Source organism: Aulonocara stuartgranti (genome assembly GCF_965226115.1).
Source record: "Aulonocara stuartgranti genome assembly, chromosome: 3".
NCBI lineage: Eukaryota > Metazoa > Chordata > Actinopteri > Cichliformes > Cichlidae > Aulonocara > Aulonocara stuartgranti.
In genome coordinates this window covers 48,770,851-48,795,182 of record NC_138941.1, presented here as the reverse complement: position 1 = coordinate 48,795,182, position 24,332 = coordinate 48,770,851, and the positions used below count along the sequence as shown (strand labels likewise).

At 42.0% G+C, this 24,332-nt stretch overlaps 1 protein-coding gene across 1 annotated transcript; it reads left to right on the top strand.

Moving 5' to 3' along the window:
- The first annotated feature begins 8,216 nt into the window (after window positions 1-8,216).
- rps4x (ribosomal protein S4 X-linked) lies at window positions 8,217-15,581 on the top strand. Its single transcript, XM_082528155.1, has 7 exons — window positions 8,217-8,281; window positions 8,841-8,918; window positions 10,397-10,577; window positions 12,976-13,073; window positions 13,449-13,620; window positions 13,706-13,863; window positions 15,422-15,581. The coding sequence occupies exons 1-7, from the start codon at window positions 8,279-8,281 to the stop codon at window positions 15,521-15,523; spliced, it is 792 nt and encodes a 263-aa protein (XP_082384281.1). The 5' UTR covers window positions 8,217-8,278; the 3' UTR covers window positions 15,524-15,581.
- The last annotated feature ends 8,751 nt before the right edge of the window (window positions 15,582-24,332 follow it).

The following is a 24,332-nucleotide window of genomic DNA, read 5'->3' as shown; positions in this document are numbered from 1 at the left end:
GTATCGGATAGGTACTAGCTACTTTATTTTTATCCAAGTTCAGTATGTAGACCAATGAATGCTTTAAATTATTTTTTTCTGGAAATGGAAAAATACACTCAAATGCACTCTTTGAAGCATGTCTGAACCCTTTTGCATTAATTCATGCCTATTTTATTTATAGTTGGCACAAAGTGCTTCAGAGACGGGCATATTTACATTCTAGGTTTTCAAAACAAACAAAAAAACCCAGTTTCAAAATGCATAAAAAGCTGAAAGGTTTGTTTTTGTTAAAAAAAATCGCAGTGGTTCAAATGATGAGAATTTAAAAATGTAGGTTTCATCTTATAAATCATGACACATTGCTGCACATAAGCTGAGGTTTATAGGTTAATGCTATCAGCAATACTGACCCTGTATTTACTTGGTCTCGTATCGATACGAAAAGTTGCGCTGTGGCAAGTAGTGCAAAAAAAAAAAAAAACAACAAAACACTAGTTGCTCTTCAGAGAATATTAAAGTGCAGATTTCTCAAGATTTTGACACTGGGCATGATACAACCACTGGTTTGTAGAGAAACTATGTTCCCCAACTGGTTGGCAGTCGTTCCTGGATGCCGCTGGATAAAATCAGTTGCACAGAAGGTGGTTGACCAAAAACGCCCTAGTCGTTGCTTTGGTTGCTAGCACGTTGCTAAGGTTTCCTGTTCCATGTTTGTCTGCAAATGCACACAAACTAACAGGGGCTGTACAAATTGTAAACATTTAATTCAAACCAGGAATGGAGATGCTTTGCCTCCAAAGTAAAAGTTGTATTCAGAGTTGTAGCCAGCATGTTACAAAAGTTTTACTTTGAAGGCAAACAGTCTCCATCTCCAGTTCACGTCACAGTATTTCCAGTTTAACTACAGTAGACAAATTTGCCATTCAAACTTTGGTCATCTGCAGTAATATGCTAGCAGCCAACCAGTTGGGGAATACACAGCAACACGTTGGTCACTAGGGAAAATTGGTGGTCACTGGCCAGTCTGTGGGCCTGTGTCTGGGACTTCAGCAGTCTTTTCCTGAACAACTGGTTGTTGCCAGATGGTCATGGACCGGTGTCCAGGGCACTATGACTGGGGCCTTATTCTCTTGATCCTACATGATCATCATGACTGTTACACAACCAAAATGGAAGTTAATGTCACATGGTTAGCAGTCACATTTCTGCAAAACCTAAGTGTCTTTAACTCTGTGAGGTCTAACTAATCCTTGGCAGATGATGCTAACCCCACAATATGGGCCAAAATACTGGGCCACCTACATTTTACACCTACAGGAGCAGCTTAGCCATGGAAACTCCAGCCCTGGAGCTCTGCAGTCACTGAGAACAGAGCATTGGTGACATCTACACAATCCTGGTCTGCCACATCGTGGCTGAGTTGCTGTGGTTCTGAAATGCTTCCACTTTGATCCCACCACAGATGATGGTGGAATATCTAGGAAGGAGGAAATTTCACAAACAGTCTTGTTGCAGCTGTGGCATCCAATTACAGTATCCCACTTGAATTCTGTGAGTTCATAGGAAAGATCCATTCTTCAATATAAAAGCTCGGTGCCTGATTTCCTGCATCTGTGGCAATGGGACTAAAAATACCTAAATTTAAAGATTAACACGTTGCCCAATACTTTCTTCCATGTACTGTATATATAATTTTTGTTCTTTTTAAAAGTTGTTGATTAAAACTTCAAACTGTTTTCCATTTTTTTTCCAGAAAAAGTTCTTTTTTAGGATTGGTGTTCAGAGCTAGGGCTGCATCTCAGAGGGTTGTTAGTGGTCTTACAGCCCTGATGTGCATCACAGGTGATTCATTCACACGGACATGTTTGTGCAAATGCAAAGAGAATATCGATATGCTGTACATACATCACTAAACTATAGGACCTTTGTGATCCTGACAGATGTGGTTACTGGGTTAGTTCACAAATGGTCACATGCTTTTGACTCAAAAGGCTTCAAGCTGACACCTGACCCTCCTCACCCATCCCTCACCCACCTATAGGGGCTTTGCTGTGTTGTGTCAGGATGGAGGCTCCGACCTACAGTATATCTTTTGTGGTAAGTTGAGAAGGGAGGAACAAAGGCCTTTCACCCTCGACCTGGTGTGTCTGTCATCTGAGCATTGTGGGTTTCATCCTGGACCACACAAAACAACACACCTGCCTGCCTGTGTTTGCATCCTTGCAGGCATAGAAAAGCTTGGAAATAAAGCCATCACACACACAGAAGCGCAGGGATGGCATTACAACAAAGGTAAGGCGAGTAGCAGGCATGAAGCAGGTGCTTGTTCAGTTATACAGGCCGCACAGGGTTTTAGAGTTCAAAAACAAGCTGCAAGTTTGGAAATCTGCCCAGATGAAAGCTGCTGGAGGAAAAAGAAACATGCGGATCCTTGTTGATTTATTTAGTTATCAGCAGCTGAGCCTTCACACACACGCACACACTTATCCAGTCCTTTCGCCCTTTCCCGCACAAGCATGCTGCACATTGCCACTTTTCGATGTGAATATGGCTCTCAGTTTCAGTCAATGAGCCCAGACTTTCTTTAATGAAACACGAGCACCAGCTATTAATGAGAACCTGTTGAAGGACTAATTTGACAGAGGCCTTATTCGCTCTTCAAAAAGGGATTTTCTGGGTATTTCCTTCTTAACAATCACTTCACTGACACGGCGAGAGAAATAAAGATGCTACTCATCGCCTCCAAATCCAGCAGACAGACGCACTGATTCTCCGCTTCCTCTGTCTCTTTGTCTAAGTGGGTCAGAATAACATTCTTTAGATCGAAGACAGTCCAGGGTTTGTTCCATCTGCCTCACACTGTCCCTGTGTGTGTGTCTGTGTATGTATGTTGTTTTGCAGTCCAGTTTAATCCCAGCTGAGAGGATGGGTTTTTTTTGTTTTGTTTTGTTTGTTTTTTTTGCTGTGTGAACACGGTCCACTCTCTCCTCCCTTGAAAAAGTTCATGATTGAGATGATTTGTACAGAGCCTTTCATTTCCTCTTTTTCTTGATCCTCAACTACTGCAAATTAACCTTTTGAACTAAACTATTCTTCACAAAACTCACAAAACAACCTGAAATTCTCTCTAAAGTGGAATATGAGTTCAGATGAGTGCTCAGTCAGCCACCTTGTGGCTTTTAGGCGATTAAGAGCTTGTTTCCATGAGAGTTTTTCAAAATGTTGGGAGTAGAGCCGCTGCAGGAGAAACGTGGAGTTCTGGGAGAAAAACATGAAGTGAAGCTGTGTTTCACTAATAAGATTTTGTGGGGAAGATTAATAAGTTTGCTGATGCTATCACTCTGCCCTTTACTTCATTAAAATTCATTTTGTGATAAAGGGCTGATAGAAAGTTACAGGGCAGGCCTGGAAAAGTTTAAGAAAAGTCGTGGTTGTGGTGACTTTTTGTGTCTAACGTAGTTTTACAGTATCATAGAAGTGGACTGCTGTCAAACTTTGCATATGCTGATCTTAGCATATTTAATTCTCTTCTATTGTTCCAACAGAAAGTTATCACTGTTGGCTGCCAGACTGACATGTACACCAGCCCAGGCTACATTTGAAGGTTTTGAATCTTAGTCTACTGGTTGGGTATGATTAGTTTGTTTTGCAGTACATGCCAGCCTCACATGCTCCTATCACCCATCTTGATCCCAGTTCTGGTTCTTCTGGGTCTGCAGCCATTGTTGGAGCTCCTCAGTTGATCAATAGGGCCATATTATTCAGGGGTGGGCAGTAAATGTTCCTAAGGGACCACATTAGAAACCGGGACTATTGTGAAGGGCCCGTCAATAAGCTGAATTTGGTTCTGCTATTAAATGTAGATACGTTTATACAAACTTATTGTTAAGATCCTCCACATTGGTCCCAGCTTTCCATGTATCTCAAATTGTGGGACAACGTGGTTAAATTAATTGTCCACCCCTCCCAAAAATTTGTTTGCTTGTTTGTTTGTTCTTTAGGGCTAGCTTTACCATATTTGTATGAGACAGTCGAGTAGTGGCTAAACCTAGCAAGTGGAAGATCCCTGGTTCAAGCCTGGAAATCCCTGGGAAATTCCTGGGAGAGTTGCGTCTGAATTCATCTGTCGAGGCTTAGGTAAAAATAAGACCGGCAGAGAGAAATTAGTTATCAGGTAATGGTAGCAAGCTTGGTTATGAAGGGCATTCATAAACTTTACAGGTGTAACACACCTATCTGCTAATTACTGATAACTAATTGACCTGTTAAAATCTGTCACTGTCATTCACAAAAACTGAAGCACAAAGTTCTTGGATAGTGTGTAGCAGGTTATTCCATTGAAAATGCTCTGAAATGCACCAATAACACAAGCTCAACAAAGAGGTCCGGTTCAGAATTAGTGCAGGTGAAGTAGGTACCAAACCCTCCAGCTGTGTAGGTCTGGACAGCAGTCAATCAAAGTGGTGACCCAAAGATCACCCCTCTACAGCTGTTATAAAGAGGAAAAACTATCCAAAAAAGCTTTTAAATGCTGTAAAGTTTGGAATTTTAAAATGGAAATCTATGACTAACTCATGCTTTGAAACTTCCAGTAAAGGAAGTGCAGTTTGTTACACTTCTGTTGATTGATGGAAGACTTAACTGATGATGTCAGAGGTCTCCCCCAAATCATTAAAACAAACAAAAAACATTTTAAAGCGACAAAACAAAGGAGGATTTTCCAAAACCTGGCAACCCCTTGTTAAAACTAGCATTAATAGAATAACAAATAGCATCATTACAGCTTAGAAACCCTCTATAAAAGGCATCTTATTAAAGCAACACTGATATTTGAAAACGCTCTACAACTAATCAAGCAGCCTCACAATTTTCATGTGACAGGAAGGATCTGTAACACGCTTGACTGCTGCCTCTGGGCTCCAGGGTCATGAAAAAATGTCCCAGCACATCAAGGACTGTAAAAATCATTGACACGATAGAGATAAGGGATAACTCTGTTTAAAGGACACTTTTTAGGAGGTTCACTGCTCTCCTGCCAGGTCTGCACTAGTTTAACTCCTTCCTGCTCATCCCTACCTCCTAATTATAAAACCAGATATATGTTGACTGATTGCTGTACAAAGTTGATTTTATATCAAGGAGGTTATGCAAACAATTTTAAATTATTTCAATTTTTGGGACAGTTCTGAAGTTTGAGGGAGGGAAATAAAGAAATCTGCAAACACTTTTGATCTGATGTATATAGAACAACACACCTGCTAATAAAGGTCCAGCATCTACAACAATAATGGTGCGTATGTTTAAGCAAATAAATTAATCTGAAGGTCATTTATAAACAGTTAATTTATGTATGATTACTGGGACATAAAGTGAGGCTCCACTGAAACTAATGTAAAAACTTACACGTCTCCCTGACTGTAACGTTGCAGTCCAGTGCTTCCACCTGCTGGTCTGTGATGGTAAGTGCATACGCTGACATTTTAAATCAAAAAGGAAATAATACTAAACCTGTCTAAGACTTTTTCATTTCCATTTGCTGCAGACAAAAATTCAAACTACCTGATTTTTTTCATCATTTTTCAACTACTTAAAAGAAACTTTAAATGTAAAAAGAAAAAATGAAGGACTTTATTACACTCTCCATCCACGTTAAGCAGTACTGTATCCTTTACTAATCCTTTAGAGATTTCAATCAAACACACGTGTCCTTACTTTATACCTTCAGTGTGTTTAATCTTACAGAAATCGATACCACTCTTTAAAAAAGTGCTTCTACTACTTCCCCAGACGTCTGCTATACCGTGTAAGATCTGAACTCGATGGATCCCCGCTCCTTCTGGCTGCAGGCCATGTTGCAGATCTCTCTAAATGCTGTAATTGACATGTAGGTTTGAGATCCTGTTGGAAACCCCTGTCCTGAAATATACACCTGTGAATAAAAGGAAGGATCATAAGAAATGAAAGTCAGTCACTAGAATAAATATGCCAATATGCACACGGGAGTGTTTGCATTGGGCGTGAATGGAGTCCAGGTTTGTCTTTGGGATCTGTTCCTCCAAAGGGAGATGGCATATCTGCATTAGTTGGAAGCATTTGGCAAAGGAAGACACTAAGCAAGGAGGAGTTTTATCTCAGTGAGTATAAACAAGACTGCAAGCTGCCTGCAAACCTGGGATTTCCTGACTAGGGTGCTCTGAACCACCCAGAGATGGAGGTTTTAAACATGGTCCTGTTATTACTCTGTGGGAGAAATCAGTGCACAGACCTGGACCTGTTGGTCACGGCAGGCATCGTCACATTGTGAATAACCCCAACTCTATTAATGTAGAGCTGGGGGCTTGAAGACTGATAGGTTTAAGTTAGGGTGTTTAAAGACTTCTAAAACTTTGTTTTTTGGGACAGTTGGCAAACCATTAAACCATTAGTGTATTTTTTCTGGTTTCCTGAGTTAATGAGATAATTATTTGTGAAATTCTGCAAAAACTGTTCATAAAACGATAAAAATCTGTTCTGTTTTTCCTGAATGATCCAGATAACCCAGAAGAGCCTCTGCTGAGTTGATGTCTATGAGCAATAATGACTCCTGTGCTTAGTTTAATACAGTTTTCTTTGTTTTAGGTTTGAAAAACTGGAGATACTGACATCATTATCACACTGGTCAGTTTTGTTTTTATAACACATTTCACAGCACGTAAACTTGAAAAAAAAAAGTTTTTTTTAAAGAACTATGCACATCACGAAACAACAAAATCAATAAAACAAAACTTTACAAAGAAGTAAAAGACAAGCTAACGCCGACACACAGGGTTATTAATTTAAGCTTGTGAGAATGAAAAAGGTTTCATCTGTTTTTTAGTGTAGACACAGCCCACAGCTGCTGAAAGCATCTTCAGCAGACTTAGATCTTCTGTGAACAGTTCACAGATCTGCACCTGATGACCTAAGAGGTCTGACTGGGTTATAGTCAGAGGTGTGCTGGGGGCACTGGGAGCTTTATGAACTAACAGAGGGGTTCTAAGAGTTCTGTGTTGAACTGGGAGTCAATGAAGTGTCTTCACTGCTGGGGTAATATGGTCAAATTTCCTGTAAGGCTCCTGCATTATGATTATGTTACCCTGCTACATGTTTGATAATCCTGCAGATTGATCTTTAGTAATCTAGCATGTTTGTTATGAACAGATAAAGCAATTTCTCAGAGTCAGTTTGAGATTACAGAGTCCAAAACAAAAACTAGGAGCAGTGAGTCCAGCAAACAAAGCAGGAGCAGTTCTGGAGGCCAACCACGTGGCCAGTGGCACCTCTCTAAGGACTGACGGAGGTGATGAAACTTCTCCAGCAGCTTGGCAGGCAGGTGGCAACTGTAGAGACCAAAACCCTTGGGAGCCTTGGCAGGTGCCGGCAGGGCCGGACCAGGCGTGGCAGGTGCCGGTGGTGCTGGAGTAGGCGTGCCAGGCCTGGCAGGCGGTGCCAGACCAGGTGTGGCAGGCTTGGAATACTGGCATTTCCCAACTGGGCAGGGGAGGCTTGGCAGGTGATGGCAGTGCCAGACTAGGCGTGGCAGTCGCTGGCGATACCGACAGTACCAGACCAGCTGTGGCAGGTGGTGCCACACCAGCTTTGGCAGACTTAGCAGGAGCCAGCAGTGCCAGACCAGGCATGGGCGGCGCCATTGATGCCAGACCAGGTGTGGAAGGCATGGCTGGATGTGGCTTGGCAAGTGCTGGCTCGGGCGGAGCACAGACCACTGGCTGGGGTTGGAGCAGGAACAGACAGCTGTACGAAGACAGCTGTACGCAGGCAACCTCTGGTGGAGACAGAATAGGACCAGACAGCGGACGACCCCTAGTAGAAAAAGACCAGACGGCCATGGCCTCTGGTGGAGATGCCTCTAACTGTGGGTGTGCAGGGCACACAGCAGGCTCTGGTGACTGTGGCTGATATTTAAGCCTGGCCAGTGTACTCCTGAGAGCAGGTGTAGGCGCAGGGACTGGCAGGACACCCAAGGAACTGGTAGGTTTGCAGGAGCCCAAAACAAAAACTGGCATGACATTATGTCCTGGTGATCAGTTAAATGTAATTTTAAAATGGCTGCTCAAATAAGCGTTTAAAGATGGCTGTGGTGTAGTAGCCACTGGTACTACTAATAGGATATTAAAAAGTTTACAACACAAGCAATAAAAGCCAAGAAAGAACGTTAGCAGCGACTTTCAGTAGGTGTGTCCCTCGCACTGTGCCGTAGCAGGGCTTAACACGCGTTACCGGAAGCTTGGAGGTCCTTTCCCCCGCAGACTCCAACATGGTGAGCAGTTTCCCCTCAGTGTTCCTCTCTGAAATAATCCCTAAACATCACTTTTATGTTTTATACTACGAAACCTTTATGTGTCCTACTTTAATTTCTAGCGTCTTATTAAACGGAGGAAGTTTAAATTGTAGCTGAAAGCGTTGATTCTTGCTCTTAATTGATATTTTAAGACGACCTGATCCTTCTGTGCGGATTTGTCAGCCGCGGCTTGCTAGCTCGGTAGGGGCTATCACTGTTAGCCCGCTTAAAAAGGAAACAAAAGAGTATTACTGCCAGGAAGCCGAGCTGTGCAGTATTTTTATGCATTTATTTTAAATCTAGATACAATTTAAATCCTAAAATATGCCACAAATGTTTCCGGTGTGTGTCCCGGCTGGGCCGAAGTCTGTGCTAGCATGGGTTCAGTTAGCGCCGCATGCTAACATGGCCCACACTCGCCGGCCTTCCCAACGTGGTTTGGGTTCTGCTATAAACTCGCTGTATTTGTTCGTGCCTCAGGAGAATCAAGGCCGGTTGTATTTCATTTTGCTAACCGGCTTTGTCGCCTATTCCGCAGGCCAGAGGACCGAAGAAGCACCTGAAGCGCGTTGCAGCGCCGAAGCACTGGATGCTGGACAAGCTCACCGGAGTGTTTGTAAGTAATGTTTCCACGTACATACTGAAGACCCTTGGATGTTCACTTCTGTATCTCAGTGTGAAACCGTGGATTTTGTTTATTAACGCAGTGGTTAACACTGTCAGATGAAAGCTAGTGTAACATCACAGGCAGTTTGATTGGAGCAGGGTGAATATGCCTGTTTAAAAAAACATTGAAGTGTACGTCTTTAATCCTGCATGTGTTTTAGTCCGTTATTTGAGATGGTCACGCATCACAGCAACACTTAAAAGACAGGTTATGCGTTTTTAATTAAGATGTTAATTATTGTGAAACAGACTGTAATGCTAACATGCTCCATTTAGGGTTAGCCACAGCAAGTCACCTGCCCTATCCCTAGCGTCCTTTTCTGTCACATCAGCCGTCTTCTTGCTTTTCTTTCACTCTTGCAGCAGACTGAATACCGTAGCTTGAAATTATTTAAATCGTGGCAGCTTCTTGTCTGGTAGAAAAGAACAAATAGACTGTGATGCCATGCCATGTAGCTCAAGTAATGGTGTTACATGAGATCGACAAACGAGGGCTAATATTTCATTATAACACACAGATTATGCTCATATGATTCACTCCCAGTTGTACACACTCAGGACGCTCTGAAGGATGGAGAAAGTGTAGCACTTGCTTAAAGTGGAAAATGTGGGTCTGTGACTGCAGTAAAAAATTTCATCTGCTGGTACTGGGTGAGAAATGATGGCGGCATAGAGACTGTATCGCTTTTGTCATTTTAAATCTGTTTTTGTAGACGATAATGTTTGTTCTGCTGGAATTGGTGTTTACATATTTTGAGTCATGTAAGATGGTCTGTTAACATTGCCAGGTTACCCAGTGTGTTTGTGATTGATATGTGTGTATTTATGTGAGTGCTGTGAATGATCAAATAATAGTAATTGGATATGCCCTCTATGCAGGTGTTATGTGACAAAAGTCCACAGAACTATCATGTTTTTACTTTATTATACCAAAAATGTTTTTTGGTCATATTGCGTTTTACTGAGCTGAAACAACAAAGGGATTTCCTAGCTGCTTAATAGCTGAGCTGTCTTCAGTGAGTCTTTCATGCTGGACTTGACCTCTTGCTCTACGATGTTGGACTGTAGCTGGTACTCCTGCTTCTGCACTGCAGCCTGTGGTATGCTTGGCGTAGTGGCATAAGAACAATGCTGTGTCCTGGTGACCTTCAGCTCATACTGGAGCTCCTGTGCAGATCGAGGAGCAGTATTGCGGTCCAACACTGTGGTGTCTTAGAAGGAAGGAGAGTGAACTGGGCAGCCAGGGTCAAAAACACGAGTGCATGAACTTTGAATAAAAGTGCATGAAGCGGACATGTGAATCTGCTACAAAGTTGATTGTATTTGTGGGGAATACTTGACTAATGATCATGAAGTGGAGCACGCACAGAAATCATGAAAAAGCTTCTTGTTTACAGACCATAACGCCTGCTTCCTTCTCCTCCTCAGGCTCCTCGTCCTTCCACCGGTCCCCACAAGCTGAGGGAGTGCCTGCCCCTCATCATCTTCCTGAGGAACCGCCTCAAGTACGCCCTGACTGGGGACGAGGTAAAGAAGATCTGCATGCAGAGGTTCATCAAGATCGACGGCAAGGTCCGCACTGATGTCACCTACCCTGCTGGATTCATGGGTGAGTTTTAGAGACTTCTCCACAGCTCAGATCAGCTGAAGGGTTCAAAATGTTCCAACTTCATTAAATTATGAAAAATGAGCTCCATCATCAATCATCTCATTTTTCCGGTGAATTGGCTTGTGTGTGAGAGAGAGAGAGAGAGAGAGAGAGAGAGAAATGTTAATGTAGTTGCTGTTTTAATGCACTGCTTATTAAATATAAAATGACAACCAAATATTCGGCTCCAGAAATTAAATTAGATCCTGGAGGAAATTAAAAGCAGCAGCTTTGTAATTTTACTGGCTAAGTTAAGGCTGTATTTGTATGGAGAGAAAAAATTATAAAACTAAAAATTCTCCAAAGCAGAGGGTTATTTTAGACCAAACACACTCCTGAGTGTGTGCTACACAGGTGGGAATACCACAAATCAAAGTAATGATGTCAAATTTGTTTGCCAATAAAACATCAAATGCTGCCTATAGTGAGATGACTACCTGTTCAAGAGCTGAAATCTCCAGTTACACTTACTGCTCGTTCAGAAAAGCCTGAATATAAAAAATGTGTTTAAAGTTCCCCACTTTGAATTTATTCTTAAATCATGTGAGATCCCAGTTTGTAAACTGTGTGTGATGTTACATTGGCTCTCCTGCTGACCAGGGCTGTTGAGTGTTTTGTAATTGGTTTAGTTTTAGATCAGCTTCAGTGTTAGCTTCCCCTATAGCTTTTTCTTTTAGGATTCAAAGTTTCAGTCTTAAAGTTTAAGTAGTTCTTTTTTTAGTTTTTTCACATCTAGTTTTAGTTGACTGTGATAACTTTGCTGCTGACAGATTCTCAGAATGAGTGGCTCTGTAAATAGTCTTTGGATGTTTAGGGCAGAAGGAGCAGTGATGAATTTGTTGGTTTGATCAGCAATGAGCTGAAATTACACAACCAATTCCTCTAAGAAGTTCTGAGCTCCAAGAAGACTTGTAACGTTAAGTGTGTGCCTGAGCCTCCAGTGTAAATGCTTACAGGACTGTGTTGATATCAGTCTGTGGGAATAACGAGCAGCATGTACTCACAGCTGTAGCTTTATCAGAGATGTGGAGAGACTGGGAAAAGCAAGTTTCCAAAATAACCTGAGTTACTGCTTCAGTAACTATTCCAGGGAAGTAAATCTCAGAACGCCGGCTTTGTCTCTTTGCTTGTCAGTGACTGCAGCCAAGCCAGTAATTTGGAGCAGGCGTTTGGACAGCGGTGACAGTCGCGCCGCCATCAGTTCTCTCTCCACCTCAACACCAGCCAACAGCCTCACGTGGAGGTGTGGCTTTTTAATTTCCAAATCCAAGGGAAGCCTCCACTGCAGGATGTTCATGGCCTATTTATATACTGTACATGCACGCTAAACACTTGGTCACTGCAGCTGTAATATTGATGACTCTGGTGTTTTGTGTCATTGGATATGTACTCGGTACCTTATAGGTCAGTTTGAATGAGCTTGTTTTTAGGTGTTGATGTTGGGTTACCTTTTTGACTTCTGTGTCATTTAAAGCAAAAACGTTCATTAAAACCTGTTGCATATTCTTCTGAGGATGTCCCCATCACCGAACAGCGCTCTGAAGACCAGTTTTAGCTTTGATCTGAGTGGACCTTAGTCTTTCTTAGTCTTAGGGCAACTGGGCTCAAGAGTTGGGAGTTTGCCTTGTAATCAGAAGGTTGCCAGTTCGAGCCCCGGCTTGGGGCTCCAAGGTCGTTGTTACAAGGTCGTTGTGTCCTTGGGCAAGACACTTCACCCGTTGCCTACTGGTGGTGGTCAGAGGGCCTGGTGGCGCCAGTGTCCGGCAGCCTCGCCTCTGTCAGTGCGCCCCAGGGTGGCTGTGGCTACAATGTAGCTTGCCATCACCAGTGTGTGAATGGATGACTGGATGCGTAAAGCGCTTTGGGGTCCTTAGGGACTAGTAAAGCGCTATACAAATACAGGCCATTTACCATTTCCACACTGAGCAGTCATCACCTTTGCCTTTTCACATCTTACTCTCACAGCATTTCTTTATTGGCGCTCTCTGCTCTGGGCTTGTTTTTGGCTGGCTGGCAAACGCTTTGTGTGCATTACTGCCCCCTTCTGGTAGTGGAAGTCCATTACAGGGGCCAGATTTATAAAGAAAATAAAAAATTTTAAAAAGTCAAGTGTGCCCTAAAATAGATGCCGGATTTTAAATACCTGAAGAAGTTGATCCTGGCATTCATTCTGTGTTTAATTGCCAACTTCGGCATCAGAGGCCTTAATTTGGTGCTAAATACCATCCAAACATCAGCTCTTAAATGTTTGAAGGTAGAGTCTAAGTTTTCTGCTTTTTAACAAAGTTTGATGATGAGCTGTTGGTTGGAAACACCACAGGATTCATTTAACTGACGCCTGCTTTTTTTGGGTACCCAGATGTGATCAGCATCGAGAAGACCGGCGAGCACTTCCGTCTGATCTACGACGTGAAGGGACGCTTCACCGTCCACCGCATCACCGCCGAGGAGGCCAAGGTGAGAGCTTTAATTCATCCTCAACCCTCAAAGTACAGGCAGGTCATTTGTTACTATAGTGCTCTTTTTATCTGCACTTTTGTGTTTGTCATACCCACACTGTTTAATTTTTGAGTTTCTTTTGTCAGTTATGTTTTTTTCTCTCTCTTTGTACCAACAAATCAAACGCATAGTTACCTCACTCAGTTACTGTAAGGTTAAAAAAAAATCACAAGTCTGTTTATGCCAGAGTTGGTGTTCATGAGCTGGTGGCGCTATCACCAAATTCTCAGTGTTTCAGTCAGTCGTGGATGATGAGGTTTGGGGATTTCGTTTTTACAGGAAATGTCACATGTTTGTCCGCATTTCCTAAAACACCTCCTCTTCCTCTTACAGTACAAGCTGTGCAAGGTGAAGAAGATCCTCATCGGCACCAAGGGTATCCCTCACCTGGTGACCCACGACGCCCGCACCATCCGTTACCCCGACCCACTCATCAAGGTCAACGACACAGTCCGCATCGACCTGGAGAGCAGCAAGATCACAGACTTCATCAAGTTTGATACTGGTACGTTCAACTCTCTGCACAACCTGCAGGCTTGTTTCCTGTTAATGAAGAACATCTCTGACCGCTGATCTTCCTCCTCTTCCAGGTAACCTGTGCATGGTGACCGGTGGTGCTAACTTGGGGCGTATCGGTGTGATCACCAACAGGGAGCGTCACCCTGGCTCCTTCGACGTGGTGCACGTCAAGGACAGCACAGGCAACAGCTTTGCTACCAGGCTCTCCAACATCTTTGTCATTGGCAAGGTGAGAAATACGCCACCGCTGTCTGCAGCACACAGCATCCAGACCAGGGGGATGTAAAATTTTAGGTCCAGTGAGAAGAAATGTCCTCAAAGTGCTACTATTATGCAGAGTATTTTGAAGTATCCTAACGGTGTATCAGTCAGTATCATAGTCAACAGCTGACTGTCAAGTAAAAGCACAGCAGTGTTTAATTTTACAATGACCAGGAGGGTTCTCTAATAATTAAATCTTTTCCCCTCTCAAGTAAAACAAGGTTTTCATTCATAGATTTAAAAGTAGAGCTTTCAGAAAGGTGTAGTTTGAGTTTTTTTACTAACTACATGTAAACAAACTGACTTTTCCCTCTTTTCTGTTTCCCTAACTTGCTACTTCTGACTCTCACCTTCTTGCTGAGTCGATTAACTTGTAAAGACATTTGTGCAGATTAAAATAGAAGTAGTCCATCAGAATCTATTAATAAGTCTTTAAAGACGGTCTTCTGGGTGACCGTTGATGTTTTCTATCATTTGTTACTCTGGACAGGAGAATTAAAGCTGAGTTTATATCATGAGTCGGGTGATTTTTGGAGCAATGATGACGATTTGTGGTTTTGATTAGTGATGAAAATAAACTACCAATTCCTCTAAGAAGTTCTGAGCTCCATCACCAAACACTGGAAACTTCAGCTTAAGTGAACTGAGCGTGGGAACATGACTGTGGCTCTGTGCAGCAACAAACAGCAGTGATGGTTTAATATTGGACTCATTAACGCCGAGCACTGTGCGCTGCGTTTGATTACGTCCTCCGGGAGGAAACAAAATGCAGACAGGGTGCATAACTCGGGTTCCTGCATGTCGTTAAAAAGTCTTTGTCTGAAATCAAAATCAAGGACAGGAAAATGTTGGAAAAGTCATAAATTTGTGTGCTTTATACCAGGAAACGCACTACTGAAAGCCATCATGTTTAATAGCTGGGCCATTGAAGCAAACTGGATCTGGCAGAGTCCACAAGAGGGAGTGAAGTGCCACGAAGCAAACACACACACTGCGTTTGTGTTCCTGCTGATTTTGGCTCACAGCGAGGAGCCGAGCGGTGTGAAAAGCTTTATGAACTCCTCTCTGTCCCACTGAATCGCACATTAATGATTACGAGGACCTGGCCCTGCGGTGGGTGCGTGGTTAATAAAACGCTTCTCTCTGCTGCCTGACATTTATTTGGCGGCCGGTGTGATCGGATCTGTCGCCGGCACGGCCGTCTCTTTGCTGCGTGACATTTATGTGGCGGCCTCGGAGCTGCTCTTTTCTTCACCTCAGTGACAGCTCCTTGTAGAAGTGTTGGCGTGCAGATAAATATTAACACAATTGAGGATCTTTGTTTACTGTTACAGACTGTGTTTCTCACACTGAGCACTTAAAAAGACGTTTGTTCTAAATAAATCTGTGGAACTGTGGCCATCTTGAATATGTCTGTATTCACTTTTTGAGTTGAAATTTATTTGTCCGGCTTTATATTTTTCCTGTTCAGATGCATTTTATCTTCTGACCTGCACTAACTGCTCTAATCTCCTGTCTGATCGCAGGGCAACAAGCCGTGGGTGTCCCTGCCCAGAGGAAAGGGAATCCGTCTGACCATCGCCGAGGAGAGAGACAAGAGGCTGGCCGCCAAACAGAGCAGCAGCTAAACTGGCCCAAAAGCAGCCTGATCCCTGGTTTTCAAATAAACTGTTATTTACAAAACAATCAGATTGGTCTTGTGTTTTATTACATTGGAAATGTGCTGTTTAATGCTTTATGTCCTAAAAGTACCTCGAAGCGTCTCAGACGGTTAAAAAATGACTCCTTAAATGGTGCTTTTGAGTGAAAATGGTCAAACCAGAAAAAGTCAGCAGTTAGATTCAAGTCAAACTTTATTTATATGGCACATTTTGAAGAACCTCCAAAGTGCAAGTTATGCAAAAACAACTGTATATACAACAGTCACTAAAATCACCAATAAATATGCACTGAAAACAATCAGATAAGTAAAAACCAGGGTGTTTTAAATTTTACTTGGAAAAATTGAATACTGTGACATTTTGTTTGTTAAACATGCAGGATCCTGAAGAAGGAAGCAGGTTTAATATGAGTTTAATCCTAAATTTGTGGGTTTTCTGGCCACAGTGTGTAAATCTAACGGGTAGTTTAAACTGTTTAAACACTACCATTTGTTACTGACTCACTATGAAAGCTCTTTTGGCTGAAATATTAACCACAGGGGAGGGGGCGTGATGATTACAACAATTAACTGGCATGAAAGAGCAAAGATGTGGGATCAGAATGTTTCAAAATGACGACAATTAGAACTGTAAGAAAACATTGAGCATATTAGATTAATCGTGTTAAGATTGCTGCACCACATGGCGATTGGCTGGGCGGGGGGCAAATTATTGTTTGCAGAATTACATTAGATACACGTTTAACATTCACCTGATGGAAATGTTGATCCATTGCGTACACTCAGTAGACACTTGGCTAATAATATTACCTCTCAAACAGCTTGTTAATGCGCATGAGTGGGAGGAAAAAGGCGAGTTTTAAGTGACTGATGATGACAGATGGGTTGATCTCAGTGAGCCGCAGTCTTCTGTTAAAGTCAGGTCACAATAAAATGAGCTGACAGGAAGGCAACAGTTGTTCCAGCCAAGGTTTGCAGAAGAGCATCTTTTAACCTAAGACCTGAACTCTTTCATGGCATGCATTTTTTATTTCTCTTTGATATTCAGGCATATTGAGACTTGATGAATGTAAAAACAAAGAATTACCAGATTTATTTTTTTTTTACCTGATTTTTGTTTCTAAGAAAAATGAGAGCCACATATGAGGATATTCGTTTAAAATTTCGATAGAACAGTAGCAGTATAATGTCCTCGTAAGTGGATATCAGGCCCTTGTAGATCAAAATTGAGTATTTTGGTCTAAATAACCCAAAATGTGACGTCCACATATGTGGACGCCAGGTCCTAGGAGGTTAATGCACGCAGCATGTTGAACGTTGAAGCAGATGGGCTACAGCATCAGAAGACCACAATAAGTGCCACACCTGCAATTTTGCTGAGCCAGTTGATGCAGGCTCACCAAAAATGGACAACAGAGGATTGGAAAAATGCTGTAAAAATTCAAATGTTAGAGTCAGAATTTGGTGTAAATGAGATTAAAGCATGGATCCATCCTGACTTCCATCAACAGTTCAGCTTGCTGGTGGTTTAATAGTGTGAGGGATATTTTCTTGGCACACTTTGGGGTCCTTCATACCAACTGAGCATTATTCAAACCCGACAGCCTGCCTGAGTATTGCTGCTGACGATGTCCGTCCTTTTCTGGCCGCAGTGTACCCAGCAGCCTTGGGCTTGCAACAACACCTCACAGCAAAAAGATCCTGGGTTTGAATCCAGGCTGTCTGGAGTTTGCATGTTATCCATGTGTCTGCGTGGGTTGCCACAGGGTCCGTCGGTTTCCTCCCACACTCCAAAAACACGTGTGAGGTTAGATTCATTGGTGGTTCTAAACTGACTGTGTGTGAATGGTTTTACACATATATGAATATTATATGCCATTTACTTTTAAAAACATGAAAAAAGTGAGAGCAAACAGGCTTATTGCAAGAAGCCCTGTGGATCATGTGAGTCTCTATGTTGTATTCGTCTGTCAATCCCTCTATGATCTCTCCTTCACACTCATCCATCTGTTTATATACTCCCAATCCCTCTCCTCCTTCTTTCTCCCTTATCTGCTCCCAGTACCACTTTTCCCCTCCTCACTTCAGCTTTAATTCTATATTCCTCTGTCTTTTCTGACTTGTCCCTTTTCTCATTTCCCACTTTGCTGTCATCCTTCCAGCCTCCATCTTTTGTCCAAAATAACTTCCAAGTGTCATCATTCCTCGATCCCGTGTAACCTTCTTTGCCTTTCCTCCTCATTGTAAGCAAAAGCCTGCTTCCTTTACATTCTTTCCTTCCTTATTTCCTCGCTTACAGTAATCCCTACTTTGCCTCCTCCCTTCATTGCTGTGTCCTTTGCTCCAACCCCCTTCTCTCCTATCCCATCCGCCGCTCTCTTTGTGTTCTGACTTCAGTACCCGTCCATATGGTGACTGCTGGGATGCAGCCTGCTCACGCACTGCAGAAACCTGGCCTGACAAACACCACCTCACTGTGTATGTGCTGGTGTGTGATGTAACCTGCTCAGGCCCTCACATTCCACCTACGAGTGTGTGTATGTTTGTGCAGTAAAAGAGCACAAGATCAACCCTGCTGCCCTCGTCCCTCCGTGACTTTGATTTCCAACCCCGCCCCCTTCAGCACACGACACACAACAACACGCACAGCAGGAATGTGTGTGTCCGTGTGTGTCAGAGTGTTCGGAGGGCCACGGCTCACTCCCATGACCGTCTGCTCTCTGACACACAGAACAGTACAGTAATCCATCATTGCTGGCAGCCATAAGTAAGGACAGTGTGTGAGGACAGTGGGTCTGCTCAACATCTAATATCTGTAAAATGCAACTACGAACAGCCTGGTCGCTTCATTATCTGTAAATGACAGAATTTAGACAGCCAGCAATGCTTTCATGTCACTGTTAATGGACATTTTTCACTGCTTTACACCCAGTTTATACTTAAAGTGGACTTATTTCATTGGTATACTATTAAAAAATACCATTGATTTAGGTAAAGCTGAGCATTTACCTAAATCAGAGCCTGTAAAAAATGGACGTGAAAAGTGATTCAAATCCTTTCCCAGCAGGGGGCGATCCCTTTGGATCCCTCTAAAATTATCTTTATTTTTGAGCTCAGGAAATCTTTTTTTGATGAATTTATAACATCAGTTATTAGTTTTGACTCTTATGCAATGCAATATGATGTTTACTTTATAAAGTAAGGTCCCATCAGGAAAATAAGTCACCAATAAGCAGGCTATACTTTATAGTTATCAACAAGTTTGTGGTGTCCTTTTCCCCCCGTCTACCCGTTTGTTGTGACATCTGGCTTTTTAAATGAAGTTTATAATCAAACTTTGACCATTTTTGACATTTTAACAAGCCAAAAATATATCCCATATAATTTTAAATGTTAGCAAAAAGTTGACACATAAGCTGTAGTTTTACATTAATAATCCCAAATTATTATAAATTGCTATGGTTTTACCCTATTTTCTGTCAACAACTCAGCTAGTTGTTTAGAACAAAATTCTGAATTGTTTTTCCTGAGCGGTCATTAAATATGAAATTTTGTAGAAGGAAACTATATTTTCTGCTAATTGTGATTAATGTTTTCAATCTGTGTCTTGAACTGAACGCTATTAATCAATGCTATTATCATACTCACTAGAATTTGTTAGGTTAGCATGTTTATGTTAACATCATTTTCTAACCTAGAAACATTTACTCTGAGCTTTGAGCTAAATGCTAATGCTTCTGCAAATGTTGCTAAAAAAAACAGAAAGGAGCTCTTAATGAACTTAATGCTAGCTTATGTTACATAAAAAAATTAGCGTGTTATAATTTTAATATATGTAATATATTTTAATATAAACTAAAACTAAACTAACCAAAGCTTGTATGACCTGAGCTGCGTTAAGCTGCTTGCCTAGCCCCAAAGACACATAACCAAACGACAATCACTTACCTCCCTGACTAACAAAACATGAGAAAAATGTGCCCAACTGAAAAGGCGATCCACCCCTACCTCCTCCTGGATTCACAGAACAACACAGGGCATGTCACAACCCCAGCCAGCTGGGGTAAACCGAGGATTTACCCCGTCCTCAACCTTGCCGTCATATACTCCGCCTCCAGATATATTTATATCTATATATATCCATCCATCCATCCATCCATTGGCTTCCGCTTATCCTTGAGGTAATAATTAGACATTTTAGCAATTGTTTACATCAATGAGTTACTGTACTTTGATGTGATCACTCTTTAAATTAAGTTTATTAGCCAAAAAGATTTGGAAAGCAAATAGTGTCTATTGTAAACACTGTACTTGGTGTAATTTAACATATTTGTAGTTGGATATGGTTACAATTTTTTTTCTCCTTTCAAATAATGTGTTTTAGATCATTTGGCTGAACGGTGTGTAACTTTGTAACATTATATATATCTGCCTATTTCAGAAGTACTGAGTTCTCAATAGAGCCATTCATTAGGTGTATGGAGTATATTCATAACTCATAAAAACATGGCCAAAGCTGTAAAAATAAGGCCCAACCTGAATGATCTTGAGAGTATCTGGGGTTCATATTGCAGCTTGTTTAAATTCAACTTTCACCTTAACATGACTTGAAGTGGTGCTTTTTTTTTTTTTTTTTTTAAATGTATTGCTATGAAAGAAAACAGCAGACTTAAAACACCTTCTGAGGTTTGTGCTTTAGCAACAAATCAAAAGTGTCAGTGTTGTCCCCATTTTTATATGCCTGGGACCAGATTTCATAAAAAAAACAAGTGCATGCACAAACACACACACACACACACATGCATGCACAAACACAGTCTTTGAACATTTGAAACATGAGACTCGCCAGACGCATGGTTTGCTCCGGTCCTGTTCTGAATCCCCTTGCAGAGCAGAGCAACAATCGCATTTGATTCACACATACAGTCACACAGCGGCTTTGAAGTGCATTTGGTAGGAAATGGAAAAGGAATGTGAGCTGTGGAGCAAATGCAGAGGAAAAACATCCACCTGGAAAACCAACATGTTGAATTATCTAACAAGCTGCACAGAAACACAGCAGGGATGCATCCACTATAAAGATATTGACACACAACGCATTTACTAATATTATCAGCTTTTACAGCTCATCCAGCTGCTCTTACCTTAAATAATACACTGGGCAGACCTTTTCTCTAACGTATTTATTTGTTCTTTAACTATCACGCACATTAAGGGGAAGACTTTGGACACCAGCGGGACTCCTGCAGCCTCAACCCAAAATATTTAACATGTTTTTGAAATAATGACAAAAACGAGGCCTCAAAGTTTCACTTTTATATGGGTATATTAAAATAAACAACACAGTCTCATATGTCGTACTTGGGCTATTTATTATGCTACAGCTCACAGTTGGTGTGTATTTCAACATCCTGCAGCTAAAGATGTTTCCTAGCAACTAATTTACCCATTTCCAAAACCTTTATGAGCACTGGGCATTTCTTAAATGTTTAAATGGGAACTCAAAGTCTGCTCTAAGCCTCTCTCCCAGCATATTTTAAGAATTCAACAGAGGGAGAAACAACAGAGGCTACAAAGCGTGTGATGGGCTGAGGGTCAGCAGACTTTGGGGAGTCGATCTGGAAGTCTGAGCTAACCAGCCACAAAAAGCTTCGGCCAGGCTCTGCTGGAAAGACACTTTGAGAATCACTAGATTTTTGGCCTTGAGAGGCGGTAATCGCCCGGGTACCACCGTAGCTGAGCTGTGAACGACAAGATTTTTATGAAAGGTAGTGCTACTCCAGGGCAATAGGTCTTATTGCAGTAAACGCTTCTTTATATGGACCCTAGATACGAGTGTGAGAAAATAAGTAAAATCCATGAAAGTACGTGTTTTTGCCATTCAACTTTTTATTAATTCAGTTGAACAGAAATTGGCTGCAGTTCAGCAAAGGGTGCAGCAGAGGGCGCTTGTGAGATAGTCCTCGATGAAGAAAAGTGAATGGAGCAAAATAATTTTGATGATTTACACCTGATTTTAGATATAAAAATGTACATTTTATTTTCATGTCTCACAAATAAAGAATTGGCGATATATTCCAAGTGAAACAAAACAGTATATAAAATGCTAGCCTTCTGCTAACTCATGCTAGCATTGCACTAGACTGGTCCTTTAAGGGTTTAAAACAGGGTGGCAAACATTTACAAAAGGTACCGACACATTAAAATGGATCTAAAGCCAAATGGATCTAAAAATTGAAGCCAACACATGACTGCCTTAAATGGATTTTGAGGACTTGTGATAGACAAGTTCTTAGCCAATGAAAGTGTGGTTTTACTATCAGATCTGCCACTTGCTCATCGCACCAGGTTTCAGAACACCAAGATGGCAGATACGCTCAACTCAAGGCTATAGAAACCAATAATCAACGTCATGGTAGATACATCCGTCCTTCATACCGTCTATGAGGCCACCTATAGGACGCATGCATAGTTGGTGCATTGTTTTAAAGTCTCTGTGTCTTTGGGACCAGCAGTTACTGAGAGATCATCGAACAGTTTGTTTGCCTCTGTGTTTGTGGCCTTCACTGCATGAAAGAAAGCAGTTAGTTGCGTGTCTATCATCATTGCCTGAGTCCTTAACCAGAGGATTTCTGATTACTTCCATGAATCGTCTAACCTTTTCATTCTTTGACCTCTTAAAAGTAAATACTACAGGAAACCCTTCTTCACGATTCTGTTTGGAGTGTCAGTGGATGTAGTTCAACCAATGTTTTTCAGTGATTTTTAGAGATAATCAGAGTCCAAAAACCTCATTAATGTAATGGTCTCGTGACCCTCGCAGATTAATCTCAGGGCTTCTTTACCTACAGGTTGTAAACCACTGAGATTCGTTTCTCAACAGCTATTGGAGCACTAGCCTGTCGCTGTGGTTAAACGTACAGCATGTGCAGCGTGAAACAGAGAAGACGTGGACAAAGTAATGGAGGTACTGCCTCGGAGCGTGCTTCTTGTGCGAGTACAGAAGTGGGCTGAGCTGCTAAAACAATGAACTCAGTCTTCTGCGGGAGGTGGAGGAAGAAGAGAGTGGAGGCGGAGGGAGTGGGTGAAGACAGCTGTTTCTAATCAATTGCTTCCATGTGATTGACTGCCTGAATGGCTGTCTGCTGATTGGGCAAATGACTCGTTGACGGTAGAGGTCGGGGGCTGAAGGCGGGTTTTTTGATGACTAGTTTACCCTGACTGGTTTAATAAGTTAACAGTCAGCTGGCTGATTGACCAAGTGACAGGTTGCTTGTAATGGCAACTAAGTGGTTAGATGATATGGTCACAGATCAGTGATATGGATGGCCACTCCCTCCTGCTCCGCCTCGCTTCCTACACACACACACACACACACACACACACACACACTATCCCTCGTCTCTCATAAGCTTCTCATGTTGATGTATTCAATTGTGTCAATAAAAAGCAGTTTATGTTGAAATTCCTCCTCCTTCCCTCTCTCCATCCCCCTCTCCATAAGACCAGCTCAGACTGCAGGAACAAAAACATTTAGGTAGGCCAAGTTCACGTCTGGGAGGGGTTGCTAAAAGGGGCCTGGGGGCTGCTCTGAGCACCAGATGTGCTTTTTCAGGGCGGAGGAGGGGTGCGTTCTTGAACCTCGGGTGGAGCATTGGTGGAGTTTTCGCTGGGCTCCAGAGAAAGCAGAGAAGAGCGCTGAGACACAGCTGAGAACGAAAGCAAAGTACCTCCTTCAGCAAATCAGCCTGGATCCAAATGTAAATGCTTCAGCAACAGATCATTTCAGACATACTTTGCAATAGTCTGCACCCCAAAGCCAACCACCTGATCTCTTTCTCTCTGTCCCACGGTGGATTGCAAAAATAAATAGCATGGATCAGAAAGAGAAATGACACATAGAATGTATTTATTTTACTCAGTTCTTTGGTTTTACTGTGAAATACTGAACAGTTTTCCTCTTCTGACATTAAAAAAGAGACAGAAAGTGAAAATGAGACCACCAAACCAAAACAGTTCCAGTACAGACTGTAAGCTCTAAAAAACAAGCAACTATAAGACGAGTAAAAGTCGGATTACCTAAGAGGTAGAGCCCCTGGCAGGAATGTTCGACCTGATGGGAGCTGTTCAATGAGATTCGGAAACATGCTGCCCTTAAAAAGGATGGAGTCCACCTCACTGTCATTCATTTACCTTATTTTGATGTCTGTGTCAATCTTGGAGTAATATTTGCATTCTGGAAAAGCCACAAAAAACTGCTGACATCTGTCATTTTAGCTGGTTTTAGTTAAACCTTTCATGCTCATAAAACATCTTTTAAGGCATTAATTATTAATGATGTCTTGTTAATGAGCAACTCAGGTTGTAAACATGTATTTGAGGTTTACACAGCATATTAACACTTGTTTAGGGGGTTTTAAACACAGTTTCATGATACAGACAAAGAATGATGCCAAAGCTGTGTGTGATCTCAAATGCTAATGGTTCATTTAGAAGAAACAGAGGCAATTAGCCTCACAATTATAGAGATTAGGAAATTAGATTATGAATTGGAAAAGATCAGATGGTTATTTCCTGCTAAATGATGCAGTTTGGCTGCTAAGCTACATGCTAGTGTACTGCCTTCAAATCACATGTTTCACTTTTAATGTTTGAAGAGAAAAAGCATTTGAGGAGTGGCAGAGAAGTATGTGAGGGCGGTGCAGGACATGCATGAGGACAGTGAGACAGCGGTGAGATGTGTGGTAGGAGTGACAGATGGGTTCAAGGTGGGGGTG